Source organism: Abramis brama (assembly GCF_963993115.1).
Source record: "Abramis brama genome assembly, chromosome: 11".
Lineage (NCBI taxonomy): Eukaryota > Metazoa > Chordata > Actinopteri > Cypriniformes > Leuciscidae > Abramis > Abramis brama.
In genome coordinates, this window is record NC_139973.1 from 17,210,973 (window position 1) to 17,236,806 (window position 25,834).

At 36.4% G+C, this 25,834-nt stretch overlaps 2 protein-coding genes across 6 annotated transcripts in view; one reads left to right on the forward strand and one right to left on the reverse strand.

Moving 5' to 3' along the window:
- pex5la (peroxisomal biogenesis factor 5-like a) overlaps positions 1-20,078 on the forward strand; it is an 85,775-nt gene extending 65,697 nt beyond the window's left edge. For 3 of the 4 annotated variants that reach the window (XM_084128201.1, XM_084128200.1, XM_084128203.1), the window contains 9 exons: positions 193-222; positions 2,835-2,930; positions 12,656-12,772; positions 12,929-13,072; positions 14,050-14,120; positions 16,667-16,873; positions 18,063-18,228; positions 18,822-18,979; positions 19,861-20,078. In XM_084128201.1, the coding sequence (XP_083984327.1) occupies positions 193-222; positions 2,835-2,930; positions 12,656-12,772; positions 12,929-13,072; positions 14,050-14,120; positions 16,667-16,873; positions 18,063-18,228; positions 18,822-18,979; positions 19,861-20,062 (1,191 nt within the window). In that variant the 3' untranslated portion in view covers positions 20,063-20,078. The remainder of the gene's footprint in view (positions 1-192; positions 223-2,834; positions 2,931-12,655; positions 12,773-12,928; positions 13,073-14,049; positions 14,121-16,666; positions 16,874-18,062; positions 18,229-18,821; positions 18,980-19,860) is intronic. The other variant, XM_084128202.1, reaches the window with a different exon arrangement.
- A 50-nt stretch (positions 20,079-20,128) lies between these two features.
- usp13 (ubiquitin specific peptidase 13) overlaps positions 20,129-25,834 on the reverse strand; it is a 29,489-nt gene continuing 23,783 nt past the window's right edge. Inside the window, exons 19-21 of one of the 2 annotated variants that reach the window (XM_084128199.1) lie at positions 25,522-25,714; positions 25,340-25,424; positions 20,129-24,365 (exon numbers count right to left, since the gene is read on the reverse strand). In XM_084128199.1, coding sequence (XP_083984325.1) covers positions 24,269-24,365; positions 25,340-25,424; positions 25,522-25,714 — 375 coding nt within the window. In that variant the 3' untranslated portion in view covers positions 20,129-24,268. The remainder of the gene's footprint in view (positions 24,366-25,339; positions 25,425-25,521; positions 25,715-25,834) is intronic. The other variant, XM_084128198.1, reaches the window with a different exon arrangement.

Here is a 25,834-nt window from a genome sequence, read left to right on the forward strand (position 1 = left end):
TAGAGCAACACTTATGTCATGATCATCTGTACATGTGACTTTCACATGTTATTTCCCATGTATCCCATTCTTTTGTAGTGTTGTCAAATATTTCTATAAGTCCATCCACTTGAACTGTCAATGGTTTGTTTTTTAGCCATTCAATACATTGTGTAACATTCTGTGCTAATGTCTAGAATTCTTTATTTTCAGCTTAACAGGCAATATGTTAGTGGAAGACACGTAAGCCTCTCTGTGCACTCTTTGAATGAATCGCTGAATGATCTATACATTTGTACCATGGCAACAGCATCACCACCAAATTCAATACAAAAAAAGACCAAACATTCATGGCATATAATGAACTGAAGCGGTGCCCATGTGGTGGGTCACAGTTTGCATGGACTTTCAAATTTGTTGTGGTGCTACAGGGTACAAATGTTACACGCTTTTACCCTCAGTGAAGCATGCAGGTCTGTTGTATTGCAATCTATCATGATTAGATTATTAGCAAATTAATTATTGGCCAGCCACTGGTCAATATCAACATCGGAGGTTGTACAATATTTCCCCTGCGGGTGCTATGAGAAAAGGTATAAAAAAATTAAATTACACCAAATGGATAGTGTCCAGTGGGTGCCTCCTCCAATACCTTTGATTTGTTCCTCTGGTTTGTAGTCAGGTTAAAATGTAATTTGGTGCAAATCCCCAAAAAACTTCTATACACTACCTTTCTAAAGTTTGGGGTCTATAAATTTTTTATGTTTTTGTCTCTCACCCAGGCTGCATTTATTTGATAAAAGAAGTGAAATATTATTGAAATAAATTGTGAAATTTTATTACATTTAAAATAACCGTTTTCTATTTTGATATGTTCTAAATGTAATTTATTCCTGTGGTATCAAAGCTGAATTTTTCAGCATCCATTACTTCAGTCTTTAGTGTCACATGATCCTTCAGAAATATAATATCTGTTACCAGATGAAGGAGAATTAAAAAGGGTTATTTAATGAAAACAAATTGAGCAAATTGATTGAGTTGTTCAAATTCTTTCTTTTTAGTAAACTCTGTGTACACAAACAATGTTCTCAATGCTCGAGTTCATGTGTAGAACCCCTGGTGATACTTCAAGCACAGTTTAATGTTGTGTCGAGCCTTCTTAGTGTTTTAAAAATAGCGATTTTTGATGCTATCATAGAAGTGCCCCAAGCACTCCCATTTACAAGGCAATCTGACCGAAAACGAAAATACGGTCAAACTTAAAAGTGCCGTTTCCATTCTAATTATGCTTTTAAACAAAATTTTGCCTTGGGTAGATTAACAAAAAGACCCTAGGTTGCATTTTGGCAACAGTTATCCCTTAAACAGTAAACAGTCAAATAAAATTTTAAAACATTTGTTTAAAAAATATTATGATTAATGTTTCTTTATCATGGGCACTCTATACACCATTGACCCTTATATACTTAAACCTTGCATTAGGAGTACAGATATATTTCTTACATTTCTTAAGACTAGTCATGATGAAGCAATTATTACACTTGTGAGCTGCATGGTTCTAAAAACATCGAGCTTGAATTGTCTCTTGACCATGGGGTGCACTGGAAATGGAATGTGTAATGCTAAAGGTAATTGTTGCACTGACACGGGGTCTGACATGGGCACATTATATGTAATTATACAGAGCTGCACCAGCACAATGAAGCAAGACCAATTGTCCTTTTTGAGGCCTCCATTATAGCCTCCTGTATGAAATCCGTTTAACTTAGTAACCTTGATAATTGATTAATATCCAATGAGGCAGGTGGCAAATATTTCATCCTATTCCTTTGATTCAGTCTGCCTGGAAGGCTTTGTTATGCCGAGAATTGGATTGGGGGAATGGAAGTTTGCCTTTGATAGCTCAGCACTTGACATTTAGAGTGACCTAAGAACAAGGTACAATTTTAAAAGGTAACTTTATGATTACATTATTCATTAAAATGACAAGCAACTTTAAAGTTAAAGGAGCACCAAAAACATTATTATCAATGAAAATGCAACAAACTAGGGTTTAACATATTAATTTAGTGTGATTCATTTTTTTTAAAAGACTGAATGAAAAAGTAGCACAATTAATCATGCCCCCTGGCCTGTACATTAATTTTACAAAGGAATTTTACTACCATCAGATCAATTTAAAGACAGCTAGATGGAAGAATATCCTGTTATTAGTTTGATTAACAATTTGAATCAATTGACAGCCCTAGCAATAACCTGGTTAGCAAAATATAGTATAGTACTATTTTATAGTGTTTATTTTAACATCCTGAGCCATCAGCAAATGTAAACACACGGTTCCTATTGTTCATTACGCCAATATGTCACCCTCTAACCGCTAATGACTCTGAGAAAATAAAACTTAAGTAAAACAAATAAGCTTGATTTCAATTGCTGTGTGATATGCACACACACACACACACACAGCAGTGTAGTCAAAGTGAATGGCTTTGCCGCATGTGAAGCATGTCTTCAGGTGTACAGTGCTGAAAATGGTGCGTATTTGACAATACATGCTGAGCAAAGGTCTCCTGCCATGCTATTTTCAGATTTGCATACTAAGAAAAATGTGCAGGGCAATGCGCTATGCATGACAAGCCAGTCCAGAGCCATTATGAGGGTGAGAACATTAGGTGTGGAAAGCAGGACCTCAAAAGAGAGTGAGAAAGAGAGAGAAAGAAATGAAACAAGAAGACCCTGTGCTGCTAATGTTGGCATTTCTCCTTGCCTCTGGCATCGGGGGTTTGGCAAGGGCAGGGCCTTTCCTCATGTCAGAGTAACTGAGAGATGGCTGACCACGTTCTCTCTCTTGACAGGGCCGTTTGAGCAAAGACCAAAGGTGGGGTAGCACACCACTGTCCAGAAACCAGTCTCTGGAGGAAGAGTTTGAGAGAGCTAAGGCAGCAGTGGAGGTAAGCCAAAAGCGTCTGTTAAAAATGTCTATGAGCATCACAATCATTGTCTCATGGGTCATGGGCATTAATGGCCAGCGCCATACTAGTAGTTGATCAATATATCGCCATGGCCAGTATACAGTATAGGCCGATATGAGGCATTTTCAAAGTTATCATTTATCAAAATCTACCGATTTTCTGTTTGTCTGATGGGGTGGCTGCAGGACTTTTATTTTGAAAGCACTGAGAACACCAACATATGTAATTTTCACTGTGTACTATATATAAAATTAACTACCTTCCCTTTATTTGAAAAAAAATATGATTATCGGTCAACCACTACTATTTAGATGGAGTGCAAGATGCCAACTTTGTTGACAAAGGATTTTTTCAAAGATGCACTGAACTGAATTGAGCTAAATATTGACTCAATTGTCTTCTGTAGAGCTGCTTTACGGCTGAAATTGAATTTGTTTCATGTTTAATGAATTTTGCAACATTAAAACTGTTGTTTTCCCATTTATTACTTTGAAAATCTGTATTATATAAAGCCCTATTTAAATAAATGTAACTTAACGTGACTAAACGGGCTGTCACACTACACTTTTTTTCCCATCGACTTTGATTTGCAGATTATGCAAGCTAGACAGGAAACACAAGCTCTTGTGAATTTAGCTGCATTCCAAAGTTCAAGTTTTAAGAACTCTGCACTGCGATTTTGTATCACATGAAGATGTACAGACGTATGTAACAGATATGAAGGCATATTTAATGCTGCATTTTTGCGGCAGCCGTAATAGGCATTTTGGTTGACTACCTGCTGTAAAACCAATAGAATATTGATATGTCACAGCGTGACCTCTTTACATCTCGAGTATTGCAGCTTTGCAGTAAAGTGGAGTAGATTGCATATATTTATATTTTGGATGTATTATTTGAATTAAGTTATGTTGAATTATGTTGCAAATTTTGCATGCTCAAAGTCTAGTTTGACCGTGGCTTAACTTTTTTACCTTTTTAACCTTTTGTACAAATAGCATATTACATTAATTTGCACATTTTGTGAATAGCATCTGTCACTATTTGCACTATTTGTTGCTATGATACTAGGTGCAAATAGTATCTACCAAAATTTACATTCGGTGTAAACAGCATCTGCTTTTTTTACACTTTTACCCCCGGTTTCACAGACAAGGCTTAAGCTAGTCCCAGACTAAAATGCATCTTTGAGCTGTTTTAACTGAAAGCAACTTGCACTGATATATCTTATTTTGTCTCAAAATGCACACAAGTAATGTAAGTAAGGCACACTAATTAGACTAAGGACTGTCTGTGAAACCGGGCCTTAGGTACCATAGTATATTTACAGTATCTACTATTGTGTATTTGCTTGCTATAGTGTGTTTATAGCCAATGCTACATTACTGTAAAATTGTTCCAAAATCTTTATGTTTATTAACTTATCAACAGACAAAGATGAAATCTACAGACATTTTCCACTTTTTCTATCCCGGTTTTGGGGGGAAATCTACAGAATTCTGCAGAGTGGATTTAAATACTGTATACTAAAAGCAGTGAACTGGAGCTGAGAATACTACACTAATATTAGCCAGCACTAATCAGTAAATATAAAGTTTTAATAAATGAATTTTCCAAGGGTCAACACGTTTTTACACTCTTTGGGAAGGTAATTATTTATTAACCCTCATGTCATTCCGAACCAGTATGACTTTCTTCTGTGGAACATAAAAGAAGATATTTTGAGAGTTTTTTTTTTTTTTTTTTTTTGGTCCGTACATTGGAAGTCAACAGCCACCAAAACTGTTTGGTTACCAATAACCTTCAAAATATCTTCTATGTTCCACAGAAGAAAGAAATAAGAATACAGAAGAAAGTCATACAGTTTTCGAATGACATTAGGGTGTGTAAATGATGATGGAATTTTCATTTTTGGGTGACATATCACTTTAAATTGGGATGGAAGAAAATATTTTAACATTGAAAAAATCAACATGAAGTAACTTGAAGGTGTGCTCTCTACTGCTAAAATGAATTTTTTTAATCAGGCCTCACCTTTGTGGCTTTGGACGAGTTAAAAACCGTCTGCTGTCTGTCACGAGTACAATGTGATGCTAATTAGCCTCACTCAATAATTGATTGATTATAATGTCATCACTGTTGCTCATGGAATAAGTTTAACCATATAACAACTTTCCATTACTCATTGAGAGGAGAAAATAGGCCAGTCATGCAGCATCAGGTGGCAGAGGAGAAGGTATTGTGCTTTCAGAAACTAGATATGGGCTAATTCAGCTGGAGACCCTGCTATCAAACATCAGTTCCTCTGCTTCAGTGATCACAACCGCTGATGCATTGGAAGAAATTACTCTAAGGCCTATCACTCAGGGGATAAAAAACATCTAGACACGATATCTCTTATTCAACCAGAAAGCAATTTTTTGATATAACAGCTAAATTTATATCAGCATTTTCAGAAGTTGTGCTTGGGTAAGAGAGTCTTTAAAATTTGTATCTTATCTTATTTTATTCATTTCAATTTGAAATGATTTATTTTCAGTGTTGATTACACAAAATAGTTACCAAAACTTGCAAATAAAAAGCATGTATTACATCACAATGTGATACGTCTACTTAATACTGTGTTAAGAGTTCTCACTGTTTAAAAGTTTATGTTGTTCTGATGAGTGTCTGCTTTTGCACTTGCCAGAATAGCACTTGCTATTGTATTACATGTGTTGGAGAGGTAGAGTGCTAAGGGCAAAAACATGGGGGATCTGTAAGAACAGATGAATAATGGAAGAGGAAGTGCACATCTAAAAGTGAGAGCAGTACTTACAGTATGAGGAACCACTCAATGCAGAATTTATACTGTGCACAGAATCACTGGGTATTTTGCCTATTCGTAGCCCTCAAGACAACGGCTATTACAGCTATAGGTCTGAGATGATGTTCAGTTTGGAATTGAGTTGGAGGGGGGGCGGGACTTAGTGTACAGTAAGTAGTGATTCTAAGGCTGCGATGGGAACAAATGGAGGGTTGATCGATAGCACCATCCTTGAGTTTCGATCATTACGGGAACTCTGGCCTGCACTCTGAGAGCTGCCCTTATGCCTCCAGCCCCCCTATAAGTAACTGCATATATTTAATATGATTATTAGATGAATGGAGACCTGAATTATCCAGAAAGCTACTTTCTGGGACAGTGAGGCCAGTTTCCAATAATTTTCATTTGTTGATGTCCTGAATGAAAAAATAGCTTGGTGCCCAAAATGAATAAAAATGAAGAAACGCCAGGCTGGGCTGCTTGCTGAGCATTGAATAAAGATGCAAGATAGATGGAAAATACATTTTTACGCCCCGCAGTCTTAGGGGAGGATGTCGGGTTGCAGGAAACAGAATACAACTGAAATTATGCTGCTCTTTTTAGAAACATGCAGGCAGACAGGGGAGGTTAATGCAGGATGTTGGCTGACTCTGTGCTGGCCAGGGCCAACACTAAGGTGTGTTAAATGTACGGATTTATGCTGTGAATAACAGCATAAATTGGGAATATAATGATGTATAAATACCATGTGCTGGCAAGGAACCTTTTGGGTCATTACTTGTCTCATCAAAACAGTAATAGCCTTTATTTCACAAAGAAAGAATAGTATGATTGAACAAAGGATTTAGATTTACAATAGCACACATCCAGTAATTCAAAATCCATCTTCTGATCCTTTCCATCTTCGAACATGTAGGACGTTTCAAATGATGCAAAATGACAGGGATCGGTTTTAACAGCAGGATCTGACAGCTTGTCAATTCTTTTTTTATATGCTCAACAAACCAAACTCTCTTTTGGGGGAAAATACAGCTACTGAAGGAACACTAGAGTACATGATCAATTCATTTTTTTTTTGTTAAGTAATTATGATGGACATGAAATCACAAATATTAATGTAATATTAATATGTATAAAGTAAGTGCAATATGGATTAATTAAATTTTTGCCCTGATGGTTTTGTTGATGTTCAAAACTGTCAGAAGTTATTGTTCAGAAGTAAGTTAGTAGAAGCCTCATTGGAATTTGTATGAGTGTCACACTCAAGCTTTTTAATTGTTTGTCACGTCTGTCTTAGGGAGTTTTATCATTCCAATCATGAACTGACCCTTGGTCTCTTTTAGTTTTTAATTATGAGATTAATATATTCACTTGCTCCTCTATTAAAGAGTTAGTCTTTGAGAGAGTTCAAATAATTCTTTGCATCCACCACCCCAACTTTCTCCTATTCTAGACAGCAAGCCAAACCTGTCCACACCCCTCTTATATATACTATTTGTAAGGTTATTTTATAATCTAACAATTGTATTTGATGAGCATTCACTCTTTACAAGCTAGTTTTATCCTTAACCTTTAAATGCATGAATGTTTCACCAATCATTATTACATATTCGGGTCTTTAGCGACCCGGATCCATATCTAACATGTCACAAAAATATAAAACTCTCCTGATATTAGAATAACAATTATAGAAGAATAAAATAAAGCATATTTTCTAACCTTTTGGAGCTTGGAAGGGTTCCGTTTGAGCAGATGTTTTATACCATCATCACTGTCCTTGCCAGAGCTCATTTCCCAGTTACAGTACATTCAGCATCTGGCTCATATTCGCCATCTCAAACATATTCTCAAAACTATCATTTTCAACAGCTTCTTCACCAGATCCACCATCAAGTGGCAGTGACAGTTATATTTTTCTGCAGTAAATTACTGAGCCATTTCAAGTTTTGCTGATGATACTTCCTATTCTTTTGTTTTCTTTTGTACGAGTGAAACGTCACTTCATCATTATGTATCAGACATTACCACGTAGTGGAATAAAGGTGAATTGCTGTGCAGAAAAAATACATACTTGCACTGTTAAACACCTCGGGTCGCTAGCGACCCTAGGAAAATTTTTACAAAAAAATAATGGGAAATGAATGGGCATTCTTTTATAATTTTTTTCTTTTTCTTGTTATGTTGTTTATAATGAGCTAAATTTTAAAAATGAATGAGGAAGAAGGTAGTGAATGACGTCCTGGGTCACTAAAGACCTGAGGTATATGCATTTAAGGGTTAAAATAGACAGGGGGAAAAAACAACTTTACCTAAGTAAAAAGAATAAACTAAATTCAAGATATATTTTCTGAATCTTATACAGTTTTGCTTCTAATGTAAATGTATCTTATTTTAAGGATGCTTAGGTCATTTTTATTGGAAACTAACAGAAATACTAGAGCTTTTCACTATTTCCGGGGTAAAGCATGTGCCAATAGTGTTTAAATACTATAAGCTTTTGTGTACCGTCCAAATAGAAATAAAGGTCTCAAACTTGTGAAACAAAGGGCATTCTATTTCAGAAACAAGAACCAATTAGAAAAGACTTTCTCACCCCAGTGGAACAGCATGGCCTTGATCATGTGTCTCTTGTCTGAAAATGAGAAAGAGCTCTGACCCCCTTTGGGGCCATCAGTTAAGGCCTCTGCCATGGCCTGCTGAGCTCCTGACAACATTTCAGACTTTTTTTGCACTTATAAAGCTGTATCACAATCTCTCAAGGGACGAACAATGCAGTTTGAGGTAAAAGAACTCTGAAGGAAAGATGCCAGTCTTGAAAGACAGACAATGTCACGTTCAGGAATGCTTTTTCTCTGCTCCTTACACAGTTACTGCTTCGGGGAGGTCATAACATAGCTCTCATTATTCTTCATGGATCTTTTTCAGTGTTTCTGACATATATTTCAATCAGACATATTTTTAGAATTTGTCCAGGTGCTTTGCACAAAATAGGTGACCAAAGTTGGTAAAGTAATAGCTCACCCATCTCTGCGTGGAACATAAAATTTTGGTGACTGGAGCTTTCAAAGATGCTTTCAGGATTGGTGAAGGTTGTGAACCAGATTAACCAATTCATTGATTCAAAAGAACAATTCATGAATCAGACCACATTCATCTTGATTTTCAGTAAAGAATGACTTAAATTTTGCAACTTGCATTTTCTTACACAAACCTATCATTTGCATTAGCAGACTTGAAAAATATTGAATGGTCTACTTTTGTACAATGTTTTTAGTATTATGTAGTATTATATGCTATTATAGTATTATTTAATATTTTGATTATTTAATAGTTTTTATTTTTGTATTTTCTGTTTTCATTTTATTATTACTTTTTTATTTTTCTATATAAGCTTTAATTTATTTTTACTTCAGTTTTATTAATTTAGTACTTCTACTTCAACTAAGTTTATCCAATATTTATCTTTTAAGCTACCAACAAAATATTTTTAAGACTTTTAGACAACAGTAACACTTATTTTGTGATGTTGCCTTGTTGTCAAAAAAGTGTTGTCAAAAATTCACTTTCACAGAAGAAATAAGAAAGACTGGAAAGACTTGAGGGTGAGAAAATAAAGACAGAATTTATGAAACACTTTTTTAAAACAAATTTAGTGTTGCTAAAGTTTTTGAAAAGAGGATCTATAATTTAGATACATGGAACAATAGCGGAAAAACAGTGGATTCAAGAAAATCTCTCTGATGTGTTCCGTGAAGATGTACTTATATGAACACAAATGTTCTGGCTATTAAAAAGTTCAGTCGGACAGTCTTTTTCTGGATGAGAGATAATGAGTCTTCAACATTGACCTTTGACTAGTTGGATTCTCTCTGTGCTTATTGGGGTGATAAGGGGGGTGGGTGTCCAATTACCGTAATTGGCCACTTAACGAAGCTGTTGCCCATCATAAAACACGGAGGGCCATTTATCTCCTCAACAAAAGATGTGTCATTGAACAAAATAACATCTCATCAACTTTCAGTCGCACAACATTCTTTGAAAACCCTCATCATAAATACAATCTCTGAGGGAATCATGCCATGAGGGCTTTTGATAAGCTACAGAAGAGTGCTTTTCAACTGAATATGAGCCCTAATGAAGGGACACTGGGACTCGTGACCTGTATCGATTGGTAGCTGACTTCAACAAATACTCCTGTCGTTTCTGATTTTATTACACATGACAGTGATGTGTGAGGTTTTGACTAACAAGATTTTAAGTTAAATATATATATATATACAGTGAGGAAAATAAGTATTTGAACACCCTGCTATTTTGCAAGTTCTCCCACTTGGAAATCATGGAGGGGTCTGAAATTGTCATCGTAGGTGCATGTCCACTGTGAGAGACATAATCTAAAAAAAAAAATCCAGAAATCACAATGTATGATTTTTTAACTATTTATTTGTATGATACAGCTGCAAATAAGTATTTGAACACCTGTCTATCACCTAGAATTCTGACCCTCAAAGACCTGTTAGTCTGCCTTTAAAATGTCCACCTCCACTCCATTTATTATCCTAAATTAGATGCACCTGTTTGAGGTCGTTAGCTGCATATAGACACCTGTCCACCCCATACAATCAGTAAGAATCCAACTACTAACATGGCCAAGACCAAAGAGCTGTCCAAAGACACTAGTGACAAAATTGTACACCTCCACAAGGCTGGAAAGGGCTACGGGGAAATTGCCAAGCAGCTTGGTGAAAAAAGGTCCACTGTTGGAGCAATCATTAGAAAATGGAAGAAGCTAAACATGACTGTCAATCTCCCTCGGACTGGGGCTCCATGCAAGATCTCACCTCGTGGGGTCTCAATGATCCTAAGAAAGGTGAGAAATCAGCCCAGAACTACACGGGAGGAGCTGGTCAATGACCTGAAAAGAGCTGGGACCACCGTTTCCAAGGTTACTGTTGGTAATACACTAAGACGTCATGGTTTGAAATCATGCATGGCACGGAAGGTTCCCCTGCTTAAACCAGCACATGTCAAGGCCCGTCTTAAGTTTGCCAATGACCATTTGGATGATCCAGAGGAGTCATGGGAGAAAGTCATGTGGTCAGATGAGACCAAAATAGAACTTTTTGGCCATAATTCCACTAAACGTGTTTGGAGGAAGAAGAATGATGAGTACCATCCCAAGAACACCATCCCTACTGTGAAGTATGGGGGTGAAAGCATCATGCTTTGGGGGTGTTTTTCTGCACATGGGACAGGGCGACTGCACTGTATTAAGGAGAGGATGACCGGGGCCATGTATTGCGAGATTTTGGGGAACAACCTCCTTCCCTCAGTTAGAGCATTGAAGATGGGTCGAGGCTGGGTCTTCCAACATGACAATGACCCGAAGCACACAGCCAGGATAACCAAGGAGTGGCTCTGTAAGAAGCATATCAAGGTTCTGGCGTGGCCTAGCCAGTCTCCAGACCTAAACCCAATAGAGAATCTTTGGAGGGAGCTCAAACTCCGTGTTTCTCAGCGACAGCCCTGTGTGGAGATCTGTGTGGAGGAGTGGGCCAAAATCCCTCCTGCAGTGTATGCAAACCTGGTGAAAAACTACAGGAAACGTTTGACCTCTGTAATTGCAAACAAAGGCTACTGTACCAAATATTAACATTGATTTTCTCAGGTGTTCAAATACTTATTTGCAGCTGTATCATACAAATAAATAGTTAAAAAATCATACATTGTGATTTCTGGATTTTATTTTTTAGATTATGTCTCTCACAGTGGACATGCACCTAACATGACAATTTCAGACCCCTCCGTGATTTCTAAGTGGGAGAACTTGCAAAATAGCAGGGTGTTCAAACACTTATTTTCCTCACTGTACATTTCAAAATAGTGTTCTACCATTTTGTCCTTTTGTTTCAGTGCACTCGGTGTGCTGGCTAATGCTATCCGAAAGTTTTTTGTTTGTTTTTTGATTAATCAAACCCTTTAGATGAGATTTCCAAATGTCCTAGATGGCTGAGAGCTGAATGATTGCTTGCGTGGCTGTGTAAGTCTCCTCTTACGTATTCAGTATTCAGCACAGTGATTCATTATTCAGATTGCTGAGCACAGAGAGTTCAGAGGCATGTTGATACAGATTTGAGACGTTCATAAGTGCGGCACACCTGCAGAGACCAGACTAAATACTAAGATTTACCCGGAGCTTGATATTACGGAGGAAGTTTTCGCCATGAATTGCTCTTCTGGACGCTGTGAGAGAAAAAAACAACAACAACAACAAAACTGAAACAAGCATATACTTTTTGTGTGTGTGTGTGGCTGGTTGCATATAATATTTCTAGTTGGCTTAAATTTCTGTAAATTAATGCATTTTGAGAACAAACTGGTATTTCAGCATCTCTTAAGTTTTTGGAGTATTCAACCAGTATGTTAGATTCCTGGGAATCAAACCCACAACCTTGATGTTGCTAGCGCCAAGGTTATATAGCCTAAGCTTTTCTGAGATGTTTATGACACCACATATATGGATCAATCCAATTGCTAGAATATATATATATATATAATTTTTTTTTTTTTTTTTTTTTTTTTTTTTAAGAATTGCTGTCCATTTGGCTTTGCTGAAAAGTGAATGTGGAAGGAGTTTTGTGACGTTCCTGCTCATTAGATTTACTAGACACACTGCTGCTCAGCTAATATAGATTTTTGTAATACACTTAAGAGTCGCTGAATGTAATATCATTAGTTAAATGAAAAAATACAGAATGATATATAAAACCTAGTTTCATATTTTAGAACAACCGTTTTGATACTGTACATTGTGTCAACATGTCTTTCTTATTTTTCCAAGAATAGGATTTTTACAGTATAGCTATTCTTTCTGACTCCTTTCTTAAATCTCTTTCAGTCAGACACTGAGTTTTGGGATAAGATGCAGGCAGAGTGGGAAGAACTCGCTCGCAGAAACTGGCTAACAGAGAATGACCAACAGCAGATTCCCTCCAATGTGTCTCCTTACGAAAAGGTAAAGGAGAAACAATTCAAGCAAATGATTAAACAGTTATTTATTTATTTATTCAGTATGTAAAACCTTGATACATTTCTATTTATTTAGATTTTCCAGTATGTAAACCTTCATAAATTGTCCACTACTTAATTATTTCCATTATTTCTTCCTCAGGGATACTACTTCCACACAGATAACCCTTTCAAAGACTGGCCAAATGCATTTGAGGAAGGATTACGCAAGTCAAGAGAGGGAGAACTGCCTAACGCCGTACTTCTTCTGGAAGCAGCTGTGTTGCAGGACCCTCAGGATTCAGAGGTGAGGGAGTGGTTTTAAAAAACAAGAGTAAACCTGGTACTTTCATCAAATCAACGTCTGCACAGCTTGAAAACAGCAAGCCACATGTTCTGCCAATCAGACTACCGTCATACCTTTCCTACATACAGTGATAAGTGGTAGTTTTGTTCTTGCCCACACTGAACATTTTTACAGATCATGGCATGATTAGCCAATGCAGAGGGTTCCATGTTCTCACTAATTTTTAATAAAAGCTCTGTATTAGATATCATACTTGACAGTGACTGATGGCAAACCATTAACACTCCTGTGACTGAGTAGAGTTCCCTTTTTCAGACAATTTAATGATGTAATAGTTCAGTTACATCCCAGAAAGGATTATCCCTCTTCTCCTGGAATTACCCCACCTCTAAATGATTGTGTCTCCAAATAAAGATGAATTTCACCTGATAATATTACAAAAGCAAATAGCATTTCGGGGAGAGTTTGCTTGTGAAATATCATCAAGAACTCTATACTCGTTGTACTGTAGCAAGTTAAGTGCGCAGACTCAGCCAACCATGTTAAGATATTCTATTTATAACGCTCATTAATAAATTTTTCATTGTATTCACAAACTGTAGGCTAAGGCTTGTCACGAGGAATGCAGTTTCCTCCAACACAAAGTTAATAAGCTTGGCTTCTAATAATTAGTCTCATTCATAGCCTTACGAATTAATCATTAGGAATCATAGCATAAATATTCAGTCAGTCACATAATAAATAGGATATTTGCCTAGCAGTATTTAGTACATCCAGTGTTTCATTATCTCCAAGTAATGGCAACACAAATCCATTCAGTTCCTCGCTAACATTGTGTTGTATGTGTGAGTCGCAGTCCTTTGAGAATGCATCATATCCCCCAGGTTAGCACTGTAGGTCCTGCACAATAGAAGCTCTTCACCGGAGTCAAGGTGATAACCCCAATGCTTATTGTTCAGCACCTATTTTCTTTTCAGGCTTGGCTGGTGCTGGGAACCACACAAGCAGAGAATGAGAATGAGCAGGCAGCAATTGTCTCCCTCCAGAGGTAAGGAAGTATCCCTGCATGAATTATATGCAAATTATGTTTTACATATAGCCGTTTGGCACATGAAGTTTGAGTCATCACACTTACACTGACTTAGCGTTTATGGGGGAAAAAATAAGTAGAAACAGTTGGTTTATATTAGTAAGTATGCTAGATGATTGCGATAAACCTAAAATTCTCATCACCATCAATGTCAAGTCAAGATTAAGGTTAATCTAAAAGTGAATCCTCATTCAGAATAGAAACAGTATAAGTAACGAAAACAAGACCCTTCTGCATGTTTGCTTGAGTGTTTAATGTAGAGAGGAAGTTCAAGAAGAATGTCGAACAGGCCTTGAATTGAACACCTCCATGTGGTTATCTGTGACACCAAATGAGACCAAGCTCTCTGCTGTGCCCTCTTCTGCTCGAGATAAAGGGCTACTGTATTAACCCGGTGATCCAATTAAAATTGCATTTCATAAGCACAGAGGCCTTCGGGAGATTACATTCATTTTGGATAGAACAGCCAGTCATAATCTCATACAATGTTCCTCTGAGCGACCGGGATGAAACCTCCAATCTATGTGTTAATCATTGGTGACGCTCAAAGCTGTGTTTTGGTACCATGTATCCACATCACTTTTGAATGGAGTGATTTTATAATGTCTCTGATATTATCAAACATAATTTAATATGTCATTTTTAAAGGGTGTGTCATCTGTGGTTGGTACAGTAAAACAATAGTATTGTGAAATATTATTTAAAAAATGAATAACTTCTATTTTAATATATTTTAAAATGTAATTTATTCTTGTGATGGCAAATTTTCAGCAGTCTTTAGTGTCACATGATCCTTTTAAAATCATTCTAAAATGCTGATTTGGTGCTCAAGAAACATTTCTTATCACCGTTGAAAACAGTTGTGCTGCTTAATATTTTTGCGGAAACTGATTTTTGTCATGATTTTTTTTTTGGATGAATAGAAAGTTTAAAAAGAACAGAATTTATTTTTAAGTGTTTTTTTTGTAATAATGTATCTTTACTGTCACTTTTGATCAATTTAATGTGTCCTTGCTGAATAAATGTATTTAGAAATATATTTCCAGTTGGGTTAATAATATTGGTGTAACAATATATCGTGTCACAATATATCGCAATACAAAAATGCAACAATATGTATCGTGGATAGTGACAATATGTATCGTGGATAGTTCACCCAAAATAAAAATTACCCTGTGAGAAAAAATTGAAGTTTTCAGAGTCAGTACTACATTAAACTACAATATATTATGTTGAATATAATGTATAATAATGGGGGAATATTAGTGGGTCCTGATAATGCTTATGTTATAAGTCTTATGTTACCAGTAAAAAGTGGCCTACATTATTTTAAATATATCTAGCCAGTGACAGAGTGCAAGCATATTCGTCTAAAATAATTCTGTATTTTCAGGTTCAGAATCATGAATATATTTATTCTGGTGTCACCATTGTCCAAGCCTATTCATTTACACCCACAATGTTATATAAAATTTAGCATTTAATCAAAAGTACATTTTTTCTTAACCTTTTATTATATGTCTTGGAGTATCGCAATAATATCATATCGTGAGTTCAGTATCGTGATATGTATCGAATCGTGAAATTAGGGTATCGTTACACCCCTAGTTAATAATGTGATTAAATCCCAAATAACCGCTCAAATAAAATACCCTCATTTTCAATAAATTGCAAGAATTTGCCACTCAGGTTATCATAAGTGGTAAAACTACTTCCTTGAAGTGATCGTCAGGTGTAAATGTTAACGGACTTATGGAACGGCCATTCATGAAAGGATTCAGTTGCTCACTTTTGTTTGGAATGACCCTATGGAAACTGTAGCTTCCCTTGTTGGAATTGACTGGAATTGTAGTGTCCTATTTCCACAATAAGTTTCTTCATATTCATAAGAAACACTGAAGTACATATTTTTAGTACGTAGTGTAAGTATGTGAATCGGGACACAGCAGACATCTTATTTTGGCTGGAGGGAGTGGGGGTGGGTGGTTGAGTATACTATTACCTAATAATCTGATTAGACCAGATCAGATTAGATTAGAATTTATATTTCTGATGGATTTAGCAGGTAAATCATTAGCAATGTGCACTGCTTTCGTTTCAATGGACAACAAGATAAAATGTTTTTACTGACTCTCATAAAGACAACCTAGTAAAATGCTTTTATTTGGCATCGTTGCATTTCCATATTTATTCTTTGATACACCCGTGTAGCTAATGTGCAGAAATAAACAATATCCAGATGTCACCCTCACTGTGTTTTTTCTTACACTTGTAAAACAGGGAACGCAACTTCCGTCATAAACTGAGCAAATGATTTATTTGAGTTTTATGAAATGTATTTACAATCTCCATGCAGACACATGAGATGACACAAGCATCCACCCATGAATTAAAACCAGCACTAATCAGGAAGCAGCTGGCTCTTATTATGATGGCAGACAGCTAATTAGTGTCCATCAAAAGCAGCGGTTCTTTAGATGCTTCCCTGTTGTATGTGTGTGCAGGTGTCTGGAGCTCCACCCCAACAACCTTCAGGCCCTCATGGCCCTGGCAGTGAGCCTGACCAACACGGGCATGAGGCAGGACGCGTGTGAGGCGCTACTGGGCTGGATGAGGCACAACCCCAAATACAAGCATCTTCTGAAGAGCCGCACGCACCTGCAGGGCTCACCTGGCTCACGGAAACTCTCCTACTCCTCTTCAAATGGCTGGTATGGTTTCAAATGAATGCAGGAATATACAGCAGCCCCGAAATTGGTTTGGAGACTTAACTTACACTTAATGTATGAATTTCATTACTGTAGAAACTAAATATTAACAGATAGGTGGTTTTAAACTAATAATGCTATGCCTTTCTGAACTAACTTTAAGTGTTGGGCATGTTTGCAGTTACTTTTAACCAAGAGGTCATTTTAGTTGATGTATGAGGTCATATTTTGTATGTTTTTGAAAGAAATCTTGGATGCTCATCAAGCCTACATTTATTGATCAATAATACAGAAAATACAGTGACATTGTGAAATATTATTATTACAGTTTAAAATAATGACACTGAAGACTTGGAGTAATGGCTGATGAAAATTCAGCTTTGCATCACAGAAATGAATAATATTTTATATATTTTTTGAATAAAAAAAAATATTGTAAATTTTGATAAAATAAATGCAGGCTCGATGAAAGAGATTTTTTTTTAAAACATTAAAAATAGTCATGTTTCGGGATTATTAGTTACAATAAACAACCATCGTAATGTTATATAATTGTTTCTTATATAATTATTATTATTATTATTATTTAATAATTTGCATTCATACCAACCCCATTTTTATGCATTATATCTAGATATTATATTATTATATGCATATTATGTATATATACATCTCTTTTTCTTTTTAATTATTGTTATTATTATTATTTTTTATTATTATATTTCAACCCCTTCCCCTTTTTACTTAACATTAATTTAACATTTTTCTCTCAAACATCAAACAAGCTGGAAGAGAACTGATCAGATACATACAATAATTTTCAATGTCCTACAAATCCTAAAACCTCTACTGTCACCACTGGTCAATTTCCTGTGCCTAATTTTTAAGTGATTTTATGTGACAGGGTTACAACTTTCCCCAACATGTAGTGATCCAAACCCTTAATGGAAAGTTCTTGGAACCAACATCTTAAATGTCTCTCTAGAGAGCCCCTTTCCCTTTTCTTAGCTATTAAATGACACATTTTGATGATGTTGCTGGAAGGGACGTCCCTGAAGGGCAGTGCCTCTGAGTCTTTCATCTGTCTGTCTGTCTCTCTCTCTCTCTCTCTCTCTCTCTCTCTCTCTCTCTCTCTCTCTCTCTCTCTCTCTCTCTCTCTCTCTCTCTCTCTCTCTCTCTTCTGCCGCTCCAGCCCCCTGCTGCTAGAGGTGAAGGATCTGTACCTGGACGCTGCCCAGCAGAACTCGGACACTATTGACCCAGACCTGCAGACAGGGTTGGGAGTGCTGTATAACCTCAGCTCCGAGTTCAACAAAGCGGTGGAAGCCTTCAACGCCGCTCTGTCAGTGCGGCCGGAGGTACAGCCCTGCTCAGTGTACTCTACTAACAAACTGGTGCTAAATCATACAGAAACCCTAAAGGCAGAGGGCAAAGGAGATAAGAAGAAAGTCACTGGGGCTTACAAATGGCCTCTGAAATCTTTGAAACAGTTCATTTGAAACTTGAGGGGAGCTTTACCATTCATGAGCGCTGACTCCAGAACCCTGTGGGTCACCTTGTCGACGACTGATGCTTGCTAAGCCAAATTCTGTCCCCCTGTGTAGACTGCATTTACACTCAATCGAAAATCCTCCCCATCTGCTTGACTTGGTAATGTCTGCTTGCCTGCTGGGGGGGCTCAGAGCGTGAATACCATGAAAGATAATGGCAATGTGGAAGTGAAACTCTGATACCAGGCTCCTTGTGACTTCTTTGTACCACTGTTTTAGACCGTGTCATCGTACTTAAAGGTCAAATTCATGTTTTTATCCCTAAAAGAAAGAGAGCAGATCATCACTTAATGGTATTAAACATGGTTGAATGTAACTGCATAATCTTTGAGAGTGATAATTATTTTGATCCATGACACTGAGCCAGAGGGGATTTTTTTTTTTGCTGTTGGTGTGTACAGGACTACCTGCTGTGGAATCGGCTGGGGGCGACGCTGGCTAATGGAGATCGCAGCGAGGAGGCTGTGGAGGCCTATAACAAAGCCCTGGAGCTCCAGCCCGGATTCATCCGCTCACGTTACAACCTTGGCATCAGCTTCATTAATATGGGCGCTCACAGGTTTGTGACAGAGCGTTGGGCTTGTCCTGGAAATTATGTAAAACATCTTCCCCAACTTTTTGTATAAATACTTTGATCCTGTGTTTATGCCTGAATAAATGCAACATAATAAGGAAACATTTATTCCTTGATTTATGGATGTTTCTTCAACTACTGGTACTTCTGTGTCCCAGGTTTTTTTTTTCTTTTTTTCGTTTGTTTGATATGAGGGTCATATTAAAACTGTTATGGAAACTTTTGCCTGTGTGGAAACTATGCCTTTGTAATTTATTTATGCTACATTTCAGATGCCTTTATGTGTAGATTTTATAATCATACCCTTGGCCCAGATTTTTAATCTTTAAAATATGAAACTGCATTATTATTTCTGTCATGACAACTTGACAAAGATTAGCATAGTAATAGAGATTGACATGGTATTGGATATGGCAATGTTAATGTATTTGGTCTTAGCTGATTAGATCTATACATTTAAATATAAATATAATTTTTGTGTATTTAGAATACTCAAATTTGAAAAGATATCAAATTAGCCTTAGCAAGACAAAGGAGTTGGTAATTTTATTGCAAAAGTTTTCAACACTGTCATTTCCATCCCCGGAATGCTATAAAACAATGTATAATTGAGCAGACATTGTAGTGGAAATGTTCATATGAACTTAAAAATGACTTCTCCTTTGAATTCTCCTGTGATGCACGCATGTCCATGTTATATATTGTTAGTAGACTAACTAGTGAGTATAAAAAAAATTCGATATTTTTTCTGAATGTCCACAGGTCCAAAATTGTCCATAGTTGTAGAAACACCCTTTTGCAACTTTTTGTTTATTTTTATTATTATATTATGTTATATATATATATATATTTTTTTTTTTTTGCAGGGAGGCAGCCAGTAATTTCCTGACAGCTCTTGGTCAACAGAGGAAGAGCAGGAGTCGGCAGCTTTCGCACCAGGTTATGTCTGGAAACATCTGGGCGGCCCTGCGGATAGCACTGTCCATGCTGGACCAGCCGGAGCTTTTTCAAGCTGCTAACATAGGAGACCTGGACTTACTCATGAGAGCTTTTAACCTGGATATGTGAGCGAGAATACCCTTTAAACATGGCAAATATCCAAAGTACTTTATGAAAAGAACTCTCGCAGAGCACCTTTACATTCATGACAACTGATGGCTGGATGTTACCATTTTAATAGGTTTGCAAATTGCACATCAGTTTACGATTATCTTAAAGAGCACAATGCCTGGAGAAGATTGTACTAGTATGCCTTAGAGAAAATATCAGCTTGACCTGCAATGTAACAATGGGAATCGGAGGACAACTTAATAATTCCACAATTGATCAGAGGAACGCAGACTACTAATGTGCAAGAAGAATATTGACTTCACATCAATGACTTGATTAGACATGTACTGTACTCTGTAGACTTAATGTATTGGTTCAAATTCACTCTTTATTTGAGATGGTGGGGTTATTATTGATTTGGACTTGACCCTGGACACTCCTCACCTGATCTCTGCTGCATCATCCCCTTTATTTCCTGGAGCTTGCAGACCAGATTAAAAAGCCTTACTTATCGTGCATGTAAAATAAATTATTAATGTTATCGGTATGATATCAGATAAAAGCCATTCCTTGCCATAAACTGACCTCTTGATATAACTGAAGAGAAGTCTATGTTCCATCAAGGTCTTTTTGTGGAACATACCACATCTTGAAGTGTTCTTGGACATAGCATTATTTTTTACAAAATTCGATGCAGGGAATTCTGATACACTGCCCCTCTTGCCACAATTATCAGCCTGGATTTGTCAGGAAAACAAGTGTCTGTGTTTTTGAAGAAAGCTGCCCAATATCTAAGCCAAACAATTTGTGATTGTTCACAGTTTTATACCCTAATACTGACGTTGTCACTCATATTAATTATTGCGGTTGATCTCCAGCTTGCATGACTTGCCATTTTGCTCATCAGTGTGAACACGCAAGTGCTTAATGTTGCATTTGCGCTTCGAGAAAAGTCAGTACATAGTTGAATGATTTTAAAATGCTATGCAAAACCTATAGATATTTGTTTCCTTCATTTTTATTTTTCCTTCAAAGCAGACGAAAAGTCTACAAGTACCATAAAGCTTTACATGCTTTGCCACTTTTTGTGTTTTAAGGTGTAAACTGGTAGGTAGAAGGTCTGGTAGTCGATGGTCTATTTTATTTGATATTTTGTTTCTTTTTTTAAAAAGTCTCCCTGATCCAGATGAGCTTATTTGTAGCATCATATATTTTAATGATCCCCCCACAAAGTGTAAGAATATATTTATTAAAAAATATATATCTATGAAAAAGCATGCAAAGCCATTCAAGCACCCATTATCAAGTGTTATTGTTATTATATTTATTTATTTACTGCACTCTGTATTTATTTCATTATTCTGTATCCAAAACTATTTGAAAAGTCCTGTATATGCTCATCGATACAGTTAGAACAGACTTGTGCTTTGTAGCCGAATGTTACAGTAGATACTGTAGATTCTCTCATGCCTGAGGCCAAACCTCCTCTTTTCTAGAACTTTGTACAATCTCAGGTGTGATTGTCTAGATGAATTCATGCTCCAGAAATACTCCTGATGTATGATCGCATGCCGAATATACTTATTTTTGAATGCTGTAAATTTATTTATATGCATGAACTTGACATGCCTATTTTAATCTATACCCTTCATTTCTATGACTTATTTATCAGTGTAATCACACAATTTTGTGTGATATATATATATATAGATCTGAAGAATACGGCATATTAACCGTAAAATATCTAGAAATAACAAGCAGTTTTTGCAATGCAGTTGGTAAAATCTCAATAATATTTACTTTATAGTCACTTATATTACTATTGCAATAGCCAGATTTACTAAAGCCTTTAGAATTAGAGGCTCAAATACATTATGCATTGTTCAGAGCTGTGTTTCTGAATTTGTACATGCAAACTTTCTAAATGTTTGCCAAAGGCTTTAATAACTCTGGCCCAATATTTAAAAGATAGATGCATATACAAAAGTTATCTTTTAAAATAAAATATTGTAATAGATTATGTATGCCTGGTTATTGCCATGAGAGCATTTATCTGTTATTTTGTTATGGGACTCAAAAACAAATGGTTCCATGGATGAAATCTCCTGTTTCCACACTGCCATTGCCAAATATGAAAATGGTACAGATAAACAATTGTGGATTTTATTGAACAATCCAAACATCGAGTATGTTTGAACAGATATTTGAATGAGGATTCCCACATTTGCCATGACTGTGTGTTTCTAAACAATATATGGATCAGAAAACCCATTAAAAAAAAACTTATAACAAACAAGTGGGCAAGTTTGTATAGTAACTAGAGAATTGGCACACATTTTTTGCAAAAAAAAAAGAAAGAAAAAAGTTCAACAATAAAAACGTACCACTTAACCTTCAGTTCCATGAAAAACAGAACCCGCTAAAAATCAATAATATATTGCAAAATGTCAACTGACTAATCTCTGAGTTTTAGTGCACATTCTGAAGAAGAAGAAAAAAAAAAAAAATCAAGGCATGTTTGAGAAAGGTGGGGTAAAACATCCACTTTCACACCCAATATAAAGACAGAAAAGAGAACAGGAAGAAAAGAGAGAGAAAGAGAAGTAGGAGGAACTGGGTATGAATATTCATTCAAAGTAAGAAAGAGAAGGAGAGAAAGAGTGAGAGAACCTCAGATGGATACACCAAAGAAAGACATGCACAACACGAGGTAAACGGACAAAGACACGGAGCTCCCAACATTATTGCACAATAGAAAGAAACACGACGGTACAATCTACAACTGACTGTGCAACATCCAGTTGAAATAAATTGAGATGAACAGGCCCCACCTCAGCTTGAGCGAGATCAAAACAATGAATATTAAACTTTAATTCAGTGCTCACCCTCAGACTGAGGCTTACGCCGAAACTTAAAGAACACTTGCTGAGAACGCATTCTGGTTTTGTTTAGGAATGACATACTTCTTCAGCAAATAAATGAAATGTCCAAGGTTTGAAATCGGTTAAAGGTGATGGCGGCGGAGCCAGGTTTGTCAGATATGTCATAAAGCTTGAGAGCTTAAGATTTGGTAACACTGAGCACAAATAACACTGCATATAATTCTGTTCTATACAGTATGACATCACATATTGCTTAAGTACGGGATAAAAATAGTATTACATTCTTTGAGACTGGAAATAAATGAAACAGAACGACTTCAAATGCATTCCAGTCTTTAAACTACTAAGATATGATCAAAGTAAAGAACTTTGAACTTTTCATGAATATGTGATATTGGTGCATTTTCTGGTCAGATATCAGACTGACTGAAAGCTATCATGGACCTAAAGTTGAATGTAATAATATTGTATAAACTTGTATTCTTAAAGCCAGAGGCTCAATGTTCTTATATTAATATATATAAGTTTACCTCTGCCTGAAGGTATGGAAACTCGACAAACCTTTGCTGTTGGGGAGAATAAACCTGAAAATATGGATTCCATTAAAAAATCAGTCAATGGTGCCACATATATGGATCAATCCAAATGCTAGAATATATATCTAGCACATATCTATCAGCAAATTAAGACCCTATCAAACAAGGAACATAGTCCAGTATTTCAATAAACTTGCCTTTAAAAACTTTTTTTCCCTCTATGAGTCAAAAACATTCGTTTTTTGTGAAATAACATTATGTTACAGATCGATTGCAGTTTCATCAAAATCCACTAAACATGATCTCTATCTGAAATCTACTCTGACAGGCTTTTTATTGTTGTTTAACAACTAGGTAACCCAAATAACATGAAACTGAACTGCAGTGAGTACATTCTGAGATTCTGAAATGGCAGTAATAACATTTGTAAATGCAGGCACATGTTGTTTTCAAAAGAAGTACGTCTTGAAAATACTGGCACAGGAGCTTAAAGTATTCAATGAGAAATGTAACAAATAATTTGAGAATATATAAGGAAAATAATCTGCATACTTAAAATTGCACGCATCCCACCGTACCTTTAAAGCAGACACAAGACGGACAAATAAACAAAACTCAGACAGACAACATGTTTCCCTGCTCGACCGTTGCTGTGGTATTAGTGTCTGTGTGGGTCTTGGCAGGGGCTGAGAGGTTCTCTCTCCATCTCACAGATGTAAATGTTTCCCTAGTTTCCAGCAGTGTCAGTGGTGCCCCACACACCTCTCTGGCCAAATGGCTGTGCATAAGGTTGTGAAGGTCCAGATCTAGCAGCTTGACAGGCGCCGGTAAAAGTACATGTAGCCCAAGTCTTTAGGGGGTCTCTCTGACAAACATACTTTGTGGTCATTGTAAATCAGCCATCTAGAAAAGTGAAGAAAAAAAATCTGAGTTTCAGTTATATATACATGCACACACACACACAAAGCATTTATTCATCTTTATTAATGTTACTAAAAATATATTTGTTCATTGTTTGCTCATGTTAGTTCACAGTGCTTTAACTAATGTTAACGAATACAACTTTTGATTTTAATAATGTATTAGTAAATGTTGAACATTAAGTAAGGGATAATGTACATCCAGCCGGTGGTTCTCTCAAAATAACCCCCGACAGGGTGATGAGGTTATTTTGAGAGAACCACCGGCTGGATGTACATTATCCCTTACTTAAAAAATGCTGTAGAAGTATTGTTCTTTGTTAGTTCATGTCAACTAATTTAGTTATCTAATGTTAACAAATGAAAACTTGTTGTAAAGTTTTATGTTTTTAACATTAATACTCATTCTTAATTTTTTCATATTTTTTTTTATATATAATTTTAAGATTTATAAATTATTTACAATTTATAAATGTAAACAATGTTCTCCCAAACACTTCAATTTGATCATTTTTATTTTACATTTATTATTTTAATTTTATATTCAAACCTAGCCAGTTCAGATATGTCATGTGTTCTAGCTCTAACTAATGAAGCCCTTGTTTAGTTGCATCAGGTGTGCTTGAGACAACACCTGTTTCGCAGATTTGTTGTGAGGGATCCTATTCAGGGGGTTGAATAATTTTGAAACTGCAGTCTTAAGTCATTAAAAGTTGCATTTTCAGTTGAATTTGGGGAAACCACATTTGTTGTGTTGAGCTATTTCAATTACTTTTGTTTGATTTGTTCATTGTAAACAGCTGGAAGTCTGTAAATTTTGCAATGGGGCTTGAATAATTTCAATTACAACTGTACATCATTGTTTGTTGTTGACAGGTGGATGTTACAATCAGTCTGATTGTAACATCCACAAAATGAAAAGGTGTAAATAAATAACACACATTATAATCAGCATACCTGCCCTCTTTTTTGATATGACACACATAATGACCAGACATTGTAGATGTTCCCATGTGACTGATGAAGGCAAACAGTTCGTAACCTTTGAGAAAGAAAAGAAAAAACAACAACAACATCAGCAATGAAATATCTAACCAACAATGTGTGTTTGTTGAATTCAATATTCGGTGAGCACTTACGCCCGGGTCCGTCTCTGACGCGGGGGCTGGACAGGTCCTGATCTGGAGACAGCGAGGATTCGCTGTGAGCGTTGGCATTTGAGAAGCTGTTATCGTTCGGCTCGGTGTCTGCTGTGTCTGACATAGCCTCACTTTCCTCTTCACAGTCTGGGTGTGTGAATATCCAGTCAAGAGCTCGCTCCAAGTTGTTGTTCTATAGTCAGACAAGAAGTAGAAGACACCTCATGATACCGTACCACTGCCTTCAGGCTAAAAGACAAATACTTTCATCACTTGAGTAAAGGAGCTCGTAAAACACAGACTAACAGCTTAA